This window comes from Cryptotermes secundus, unplaced genomic scaffold (genome assembly GCF_002891405.2).
Source record: "Cryptotermes secundus unplaced genomic scaffold, Csec_1.0 scaffold816, whole genome shotgun sequence".
Classification (NCBI taxonomy): domain Eukaryota; kingdom Metazoa; phylum Arthropoda; class Insecta; order Blattodea; family Kalotermitidae; genus Cryptotermes; species Cryptotermes secundus.
The window spans coordinates 1,228,837-1,239,596 of record NW_019724601.1 but is presented as its reverse complement, the minus strand read 5'-3'; the positions used below and the strand labels follow the sequence as shown (position 1 = coordinate 1,239,596).

Genomic DNA, 10,760 nt, shown 5'->3' with positions numbered 1-10,760 from the left:
CGGCCATCATCAGGTGTATAACACTCACGTTGCTGTCACACTGCACCCAGCCCAAAATTTAACATTTAAAACACTTTCCTTGTTATTATCAACATCTACTTCGTTGATATCTGTCTGGTTTGTAGATTATTTTACACACGTAAGTGTGTAAGGAAAGTGTTTTAAATGTTAAATTTTGGGCTGGGTGCAGTGTGACAGCAACGTGAGTGTTATACACCTGATGATGGCCGTCTGAGGCCGAAACATGTAGTGTAGAGGAGCAAGATCAAGGACACATAATATATTGTTTGCACTTGGGACGGAATTTGTATCATTATATCGTTTATCGTATGGAGTGCAACAGGATGCTTAAATATAATATTGTAAAAGAGTAAATCGAATGAGAAACCACCAAGAAGCAGTCAGCAGAGGTTCTGGTTGCTGCCTGCTTCTTGCTGCATTCTTTCTTGACTTATTCTTCAATCCTGAAGATGGAGCGATGTGTTCCTTTGAAATGTATCTAGACTTCTACCAGACTTCAAGGCATCACATCCCAGAAGATAGCACTCTTCACGATCACCACTGTGGGAACCTCAAATGCAACATATTTTGTGTTATTTTACAGTATTTATTACATAGATTATTAATTGTTTGAATGATATGAACGTGCAATTTTAAAATGTAAAGTCATGGAAATAATACTTGTTGCTCTTCCAGATATCATGGGTAAATAAAATTTAATTTTATGATCTAATTGTATTTGATGCTGTTTGTATGTTTAATGTAGCGGTGCTCAGTGTTTTGGGAGTTACCTCTAATCTCATTTTCAGGCCTCACTGCCATGGCAACCCCAGTGTGCTTTCATAGTTGAGTAGGAGACTGAGAGAGACTCTCACCAATTTCATTTTAGTCTTCATGTAAAGTGTCCATTTTTTTGTTCATTTAAACCAAAATTGAATTGCCTTAATAGATTTAAGTAAAAGTCCGCAATATAAAGTGTAATGAAAATTCATCCCCTGGGTTCCAAGTTGTTTCATGCATTCAGACATGATGAAGATAATGGGTGATGTATCCAATCCTTGTGAATGCACATGGACATTAGTGATGTTAACTGAAGATAAGCTGCTATTTTTTTACTAAAAGAAATTGTTTTGTGGAAAATTTGTTGAATATAAGGTCTTCAGGTTGGTGAATATCAATATTACAGTCCCCTGAGATATGATATCATGTAGTTTGGTAGATAGGCACCACTGTTTTTAAGGAATATTCTGTTTCTATCTTCAGGGTAAATGCTGGAGGTCAGAAGTTGGTATGAAATATTGGTACATGTCTCTCAAAGTACACTGTATCACATCCTGTAAAGTTACATAATCTTCACAAGATCAGCTGTTCTATCGTGAAGAATTTATCTTCTTTAGTGACCATTCCATCACAGGAAGAACAGTATTCCCACATAAAATAAGGGCATCCACAAAATATTTTAAATATAGTTGTTTACTGTGAGTTTCATAACTGTAAATGTAATTTAAATTACAATCCTGTTTGAGGTATTAGGCTGCCATGGTAGTGACTACAAATAGTTGCCATCTGCTGGGATATAATGTTGTGTAGTCTGATAGAAGTTTACCAACATAATGGAAGAGCTTGTTACCTCCATCTTCAGGGTTGACAGTCAGTAAGAAGATCTGAGATTCTCACAGCAGTGACTATGAAGACTGATATTTATACATGTTCTGTCCATTTCATCCTCCTTAATTTTATCATTCTAATAACATTCGACAGAGAGTACAAATGGTGGACGTCTTGATATGCAGTTTTGATAAGAATCAAAATATGTACACAGAATCTCCCATCTGACGCACTTTGACCTTGAAGGTAGGGGGCATGAGTGTAACTCTGAAACATCAACATTGTGCACATCCACACAGTATGACAACCCAAGAATGGAATTAACATCAAACAGATATTCATCCATGCAGTAAATATCAAGCTAAGAGTTTCATCATTTTGAATTAACAGTCTGACTCTCATGTTTTTGGACTCCAGGTTCTGCCTGTGAAGATCTACAATTGGCATACACTATAGCATTCCCACTTAAATTGAGATAAATTAAACGTGATTCAAGAGGTAAGAATTTAGGTTGAATGTAAAATTGAAGACCAACTAGTGATGTGATAATTGTCAGTAGAAGAGGATCAAAGTTTTTTTTGTGTATGTTTATCATAATATATATTGGAACAGTATTAACATTTGTACATTTCCTTATAGATCCTGGTTCTTGGGATAGTGAACAAGTATGGCCTCAGGGAGAAGTTTATGATGAAGATGCAGCATTCTTTTCTGAAGTCCTCCAACAACAGAGATTCACATGTGGAAGACCCAACAACACATTGTTTAACAGTTTTATATGTCCAGACTGTGGGAAGACTTATCGTCACAAGAAAAATCTGTTGCGTCATCAAAGGTTGGAGTGTGGCAAGGAGCCCCAGTTTCAGTGCTTGTATTGTTCTCATAAAACCGCCCGGAAAGGGAACTTACTTCTGCATATGAAGAAAATTCATCCTCATAATAATTAGAATATACACAGTGAATATACACATGTGATAATTGTGTTCCAAAGGTAACTTTAAATTTTTTTACTCCTTTGTTTTAATTACATTTATTTTTATTGAAAAATACACAATTCAGTTAACTTTAAATTCCATGCACATTAATCACCTTTGTATCCTAATTCTTTTGTTTTGGTCAGAAAATTTGATTGTGTTCTAGTGTTCATTAAAATATTAAATAAAACCTGTGTAAAGTCAAATTTACTCTGGGCTTCTAAATTATTTCAGTTGTCATGTTATCCAGCAGCAAAAAAGAATACAACTAATAATTGTTCTTTTCACCAGTATGTTCTTGAAGTTGTATTTGAATTTACAGTTCAGTCATTAAGATGTTTATTGAATTTATCACATTTTATTGGAATGCAAGCCTTAAAGAGGAGAAACATTTTTTTTGACTGAGATGGCTCTTCTTGAAGTGGTGAACTGTAATGATAAATAAATAAAATAAACTTTTATTTAGCATAGTAAAATTATATAAGGACATTTGCAATTAACACAACTCTCTTCATGTTTACCAGCAGCTATTAATTAACTGAAAGCCTGAAGTAATCTCATCTTTTACCAGTTGTTACAAGTAAGACAATATCCAGTGAAATGCTGCTGTATATGACTAGTTGAAACAAGGGTATATTTCTGTTTGCCATTGAATATCGGTATTAACAAGAAGTGAGCATGCAGTATATATGTTAACACTTTTGTTTAGTTTTGAATAAAACGTCATCATTAGCTACAAGAATTAAGGAACTTGAAGTTATGATGTGTAGCTGTCATATGTACAAGGTGTAAGATTTGAGGCTTTCACGGCGGTGACTATGAAGAAAGCAATCTTCTGGGATTACACGGTGCCAAATCCCAGAAGACTGCTTTCTTCATATGTACAAGGTGTTTACAAGCTTTACTATACCATTAAACCTACTTTTTTTACAACTTCTAGATATATTTAAAATTAAGAAATATATAAAACCATTGTACCTGTGTTTTCTAGCCCAAGATATAATTTTGTTTAGAAAAATAAATTGTTGTTATGTAAGCTGGTTAATACAATCTATAATTTATCTACTGATGGAATAAGTAATACATACAGGATATTCATAAGTGGAATCTGCACTGAATATGAAATATGTCACAAGCTTTAAAAACAACAATACATCATTACAATTCCAACATGCCAAATAACAATAACAAACAAATGTAAATGCAAACAATGGGCATCCAAATAAATACATAAAATACAGATTATATTTACACTTAATGTCTAAATATTTCATCCTAATTGTTCCATTACTTTACGTTTTATTAATAATTTTGAATCTATCCTTTTATGCTCGTGTTTAATTTGATTAGTGTTTCTAACAAATAAGTGGTGATTATTAACGTTCTGTAGTTTAGTATTGTTCCAAATTAACTATGTAACAGTAGTTTGGGATATGCCTGTGGCATGACACCACAAAGGCTGTAAACAGTTTTCTGATGTACATCTGTTAGAAATTATTTTTTTATATTGAGGAAATTTTTAGGTATTTGACATATCCTTTATCAGTACCCAGAATTTTATTTATTTTAAACCATCTCAATTGGGAAGAGTAATGAAGCAATGAAGTAATTTATGTACTAATCACTGTTTTATGGAACTTAATTCACACATTGGATTACTTGAGTCTTTATATGCTACTGGCATAGATCATGTGTTGTTTTAGAGTTACATGATATTATATTTTTCAATAGTTGTACTTTTTGTTTAGATATAAGCTAGAATAGCTGAGCCAGTATAATGTCTGGTTGTGGGCTGGATGATCAGGATTTGATTTCTGACAGGTAGGATTTCTTCTTTTCAGCACCATATTTGATGGTTCTAGAGCCCAAAATATCTGATGCTTATAGCATCAGCAGTCTGTAATCTCATAAACATGATATTATTGATTATTTTCAGCTATATAAAAGCATATAAGATTATTAACTAACATTGTTTTTCTTATTCTTTTTTTTTTCTAGCAAAACACAAATTGTTTCTGACCCAGCCTTCACATTGGTTGACATCTCCTTGGATACTCAGCAAAGATCCACTATTTGATCCTAAAGGCCAGTTCCGTTGCGAGCAGTGCAACAATGTCTACAGTCATCGCAAGTCACTTGTGCGACATGTTCGACAAGAATGTGGCAAAGAACCGCAGTTCCAATGTCCATTCTGTAACCACCGCACAAAACTGCATTGCAACATGCTCAAACATATTCGCAAATGTCAATGGAAATTACCTACGACTCACATGTGATTGATTGATATCTACAGGGTTTCATCCAGCAATATTCACTCAAGGAGCTGAGCCCTTCTTGAGAATCTACCAACCATTCATCTACTCAGTAACTTCCCAGCATTTTATGGAACCTGAATGTTCATTACTGTCTTCACAAGAGCCCTCCACTGGTCCCTATTCTGAGCCAGATCGATACAGCCCACACCATCCTATCCTATCTCTCTTAAGATCCATTTTAATGTTGTCCACCCACCTACTTCTGGGTCTTCCTAGTGCTTCTTTCCTTCTGGCTTTCCCACCAATATCCTATATGCATTCCCCTTCTCCCCCATTCGTGCTACATACCCTGCCCATCTCATCTGCCTTGACTTGATCATACTCTTGGCAAAGAGTACAAGTTATGAAGCTCCTCATTATGCAGTTTTCTCCAACCTCCTGTCACTTTATCTCTCTTCAGTCCAAATATTCTCCTCGGCACCCTGTTCTCACACACCCTCAGTCTGTGTTCCTCCCTTAATGTCAGAGACCAAGTTTCACACCAATACAGAACCACAGGCAAAATTGTAGTTTTATATATTCTAATTTTTATGTTTTTGGACAGCAGATGAGAAGACAAAAGGTTCTTGACTGAATGGTAGCAAGCATTACATGAATTCAGTCTCCTCTTGTTTTCCTCCTGAATCAGGATTTGATTTGTTATATTCAATCCCAGATATATGAACTGTGCCACATTTTCAATACATCTGTTAGCTATCCTTATGTCATGATTTTTCCATGCATTCTGGTGATGAGACAGCAACATATACTTAGTTTTCTCTGTGTTAACTTCTAGACCAACCTCCTTACTTGCGTCAATTAAAGTTTGTGTGTTTTTCTTTACGGTGTCTATATTGTCGCCCAGTAGATTCACATCATTGGCATAGACCAGCAGTTGATGTGTCCCATTTAATTTTAGTCCCACCAGGTTTTCTTGGACCTTCCTAATGGCATATTCTAAAGTAAAGTTGAAAAGCAGTGGTGATAAAGCATCTCCTTGTTTTAGACCATTCTGGATAGGAAAATTATCGGACAAATGTTTACCTGTACAGACTTTACTATACATTTCATTTAAACACATTTTAATCAGCCAAACTAGTTTCATGGGTACCCCAAACTGTATGAGAATGTTGTACAATACTTCCCTCCTAACTGAATCATAGGCTTTCTTGAAGTCTATGAATAGCTGATGTACTGTCTCATTGTACTCCCATTTTTTTCTCCAGTATCTGACGAATGTAAAAGATCTGATCTGTAGTTGATATGTTATGTCGAAACCCACACTGATGATCCCCAATAATTTCATCTCTGTATGGACTTAAGCTTGAGAGAAGAATATTGCATAACATTTTATATGAAGTTGGTAGTAGTGATATCCCTCGATAATTACTACAGTCAGTTTTATCACCCTTCTTGTGAACTTGTATAATAATAGACTCCTTCCACTGATAGGCAATTTTTCCTTATTCTAAATAGAATTAATCAGATTACTGATCTTAAGACATAATATTTCACCTCCTGCTTGAGTAAGTTCTGCCAGAATTTGATAACTGCCTGGTAATTTATACCTTTTCAATTTTGCAATAGTAATTTAAAACTCAAAAGGACTAGGATCAGGTACTAACAGCTCAGCTGTATGTATTTCTGTCTACCTAACATCGCTGATCCTCTATACATGCAATAACCAAGAGAAGTAGTTCTTCCACCTATTCAAAATGTTGTGGGCAAGCAGGTCAACATTCTCAAACTTCACTAAGTTACTTCTATGTACTTGTACTTTCCATACATGGAAATATGTGTGATTTCTGAATGTCAGACTGATTGGTCTGTCACAGGCCCTTTTTGAGTTCTGATATATTATGTGCATTTTAAAATTGTTGGAACTTATTCAGAAATAGAAACAACTCATCATCAGATTGAGTAGAAAGTTTTTCCTTTATGGTCTGTTTTGTTGATACATGTGAGTATTGTTTTGGATTTTGAAATTGTTGGTCTCAGTCCAACATTGTACCATTGGTGCTGCTGGAAGGGGGAATCTAACCCCCCCCCTCTCCCCCGTTTCTAGAAATCTGGGAAAAATCAAGAGCTGAAGAAAGAAGGAAATATACCAAATATGGATAAAAAATCTTATTTTTCCAAATCTTTTTTTCTTTATATTGAATACTATATGGTGATAAGTTAACATAGTCATAAGTGGCTCAAAAATAAATTGTGAAAATATTTTCTGACTGTCCCCTCTTGGAATGAATCCTGGTGGCACCCATGTGTTGCACCAGGAAGTGAACTGCTAAATTAAGATAAGTCTGACAGATATGAAAAAATTGATATTATACCTAATATATTAGATCACTGATGAGAAAGGTTCCTAAACAGAGGGCTATGCTGTTTTTCATTTCAGGAAGTTACATGTGAGTTGAGATGTGAGGCAGATAATTTCAAACATGATTCAAGGAATGTAAATGAATTGTAATAAAGAATTAAACAAGTATGAAGAAAGTGTCATTGTGTTTATTCTACCATAAATATTAGTTTGTTGTGGAGCAGTGGACTTGACAGAAAGTATTGAAGATGTATTCTTTGTCTGGCTTTCTTATTAGCAGCATTGAACTTTTGGTTCTCTTATCAACATGTTACTTTAAATCACTATATTAAAAATCCTTTTTATATCCAAAATAATATTTTATGATGAAATAAACTGCATGTGTTTTATTTTTGTCAGTACTCATTCTATTGGAACTGAACAGCTCAGTCATTAAAGTGACTAGGCTGTGGGATAGATGATTGGCTGGACCAGCTGAGAGAGTTCTCTTTGTACAAATACAATTTATGCCTATGTTACCCAACACATTAACCCAGGTGATGTATACAGAGGCAGTCTCAGTACATTTCATAGAGACTGCATCTTCACATGGGTGATCATCTGAGAAGTCTTCACCGAATTCCTGTCCCATTTTAAGTGTATGTAACTTATGCAGTTGAAATAGCATTGTGAAGTAATGTAGGCTTCTGTGAACATGGTTTTACAAACACAGTTCTGTATTTACTTCTGTATGTGATTTTCAGTTGAGTGCAGGGTTATTTGCGACAGGTGAACGAACCTAATTTTTCTCACAGTCTGAATGCATACTGATATGAAATTTTTTCTAATTTTTTCAGGTAATATGACTGGATTTCAGGACAGGCGAGGTACACATTTGAGTCAAATTTTCAATGAAGTTAATATACAAAAGAGGGCAGTATGCTCCAATAGCTTTATGGACCAAAGCAACAGTAACAAGTTAAATTTCCTTGAAGAACAAGTAACACAGTTACTACAGGGAGAACAATCATCAACTACTCTAACAGCTGGTAGTGTTTGGGGAGCAGAGAAAGAGAAGAAATGGTCAGGGTCTGGATCTTTTCAGTGTCCAGGGTGTGGGAAAGTGTATCGCTGGAGGAAGAACATGGTTAGTCACATGAGACTGGAATGTGGCAAAGGGCCACAGTTTCAGTGTCCACATTGTCCACAGCGGACAACGCAGAAAAGCAGTCTGTGGACACATATCTATAACAAACATCGATGGCTGTGATGCACTGAACAGACAAACAGTAGATATTCAGTTGTTTTTGGGAACCATAAAATCTTAGAGTGGCTCACATCAATAAAGCACTGTTTTATGTGTATCCTTCAATATAGGAGAGTGATGTGGAAAAAGTTGATACTTCTGTAAACTAAGACCTACTATTAGTTTGTTTGTTTGTTTTATTCTCAATTGTAAGAAAATTATATGGACAGAGTTGAGACTTTTGTAAATTAAGGTACACTCTTTGTTTGTATGGTTGTTTGGTAACTTCCAGATTTGTATAGTTAGTGAATTTGTTGAGAGAACACTTAACTTTCTAGAATATTATTTGTTTTATCATCATAAAAGTCTTGCAGAAAATAAGCTGTAATGTTTCAAAACAAATGTCTCATAATTATTACAAATCTTCTATGCTGGTAATTATATCTTTCATCTGGTAAGTAAAAACTGTTTTGATTTTTGTCTGGTCACATTTCATAATGGTCAGAACACCTGATGTAAGCCAAATTGCCAGTGGGCTAATATGTAATGTGTCATGATTAACACTGAATTATTGAACAGAAAATAGCTGTTGTTTTTTTTTCTGATAAGAGACACATCTATGATATTATAAGTGTGTATCAGATAATTTAATAAGGTGTTTAGATCTTAAGAAACTTCTCATTCAGATAATTCAGATTTTTTTGTGAGGTATATGGTTTTAATATTGAATTTGAGGTTTCAGAATGGTGATTATGAAGAGCACTGTCTTCTGGTATATGATGCCATGTAATCAGGTAGAAGGTCAGCAATGTTTGCGAGGAATTTTGGTGAACTTCTGCTGGACTACATGGCATTGTCTTCAAGAAAATGGACTGCTCTTACTTAGTTTTAACTTTTTCCACAGTTTTTGTGGATCTTGAATCATTCTTGTCTTTGTTTAAGTATTTTATTTATGGCAGCTGTTCCAACACAGCAGTTTGTAAATCTTGTTGGAGTGCACAGACTATGGAACCTTGTCAAATAAAGTGTTTAATTAAAATTGTATGTTATTTTTATACTTTGCTCCAATTGCATAGTTTAAATTGTTATACTTCTTTCCTGTCAGGTAAGAAATGAGAACTTATTTTCAAAACATTGAGCCATAGTTGTGATTTGAACATATTTTAAATTAGAATTTGTTTTTTTTAAAGGAAGAATGTTCATTTTAGTATACATTTTGTTCTTGATATTTGTGGCAAGCGTCAGAATGAACCTGGAGTGGCTTAAATACCAAGTTTACATGCTAACAACTACTGGGTTCTGGGTTTGACATCTATTACCTTCATCAGTATTCAAATGAAGAACAGTAACATATGTATATCTCTCAGTAGTGTCAATTAGTCACCTGAATACTACTTTACAGGTGAATTCCTAAAATGTCATATACAAGCACATGTTGCTGTTTTCTGGTGCATCCCCCTAAGTGAATTAGGCTCAGGTGATAATGCATCAGACTTGCGCTTGAAAGATGCTCACTTCAGATCTCAGCTTGGACACACTGGGACACAGAATATTGTGGCTGTATGTTGTATTTATAGCCACAGAATATGCTGTCAGCTGTCCAGTGTATACCACTGAGGTAACAGTGGGTGAAGTTTAAATGTCATTGGTGTCTGGCCCCAGCACTGGGACAGCTGAGAGCATATTCTGAATGTATAAATACAGCATGTGGTCCATGCCACCCAGCATGTCAACCCCTGATGATATAAATTGGGGCAGCTTCCAAAAATGTTAGATATTAACCCTGAATTGAAATAACTGATCACATAAGAAGGCTTCATGCACAAATATACTTTGTGACTATTATTTAACAAAAGGAAAAACATCATGCCTTAAGATATATAAGGGGTGTAAAGTAAATTGCACAAAACTTTGAAACCTCATCGCTAGAAGTGGTCAGCTTTGAGCTCTGTTAAACAGAGAAGACAATAGGAGAATAACATTCGGATGAAATTTAGATTGGGTGTTACATATAGAATCAGCTTGCTGATTGATTAGCATAAAGCCCGTCAAATTTCCAACAAGAAATTCTTAAAGACAAACTTCATTAAAAGTATGTGATGTCAGAATATTTAAAAGTTGTTCAAAGGTGGCTACATTTGTGTTAATATACTGAAATTGGTACAGCAGTGACCTACACTGAAAGATGCAGCTACCTAGCAGAGATCTTTTTTTTTTAAGTTGACTGAAAACAAACTTGCTCAACAGTACCTAACCTCTCATTTTCTTCAGTTTCTTTTGGTCACAATTATGTAAGTACCGAGTACTGACAAGTGACAAGCCTTATATATATATATATA

General features: G+C 34.9%; 1 protein-coding gene across 14 annotated transcripts in view; it reads left to right on the top strand.

The window, feature by feature from the left end:
• LOC111862456 (longitudinals lacking protein) overlaps nt 1-10,760 on the top strand; it is a 595,591-nt gene that overhangs the window by 401,735 nt on the left and 183,096 nt on the right. Inside the window, exon 5 of one of the 14 annotated variants that reach the window (XM_023847872.2) lies at nt 8,033-8,975. The exons of 12 other annotated variants lie outside the window; for them this stretch is intronic. In XM_023847872.2, the coding sequence (XP_023703640.1) occupies nt 8,033-8,445 (413 nt within the window). In that variant the 3' untranslated portion in view covers nt 8,446-8,975. Of the gene's footprint in view, nt 1-4,580; nt 4,960-8,032; nt 8,976-10,760 lie in introns of those variants that run through there. One more of the 14 variants, XM_023847911.2, reaches the window with a different exon arrangement.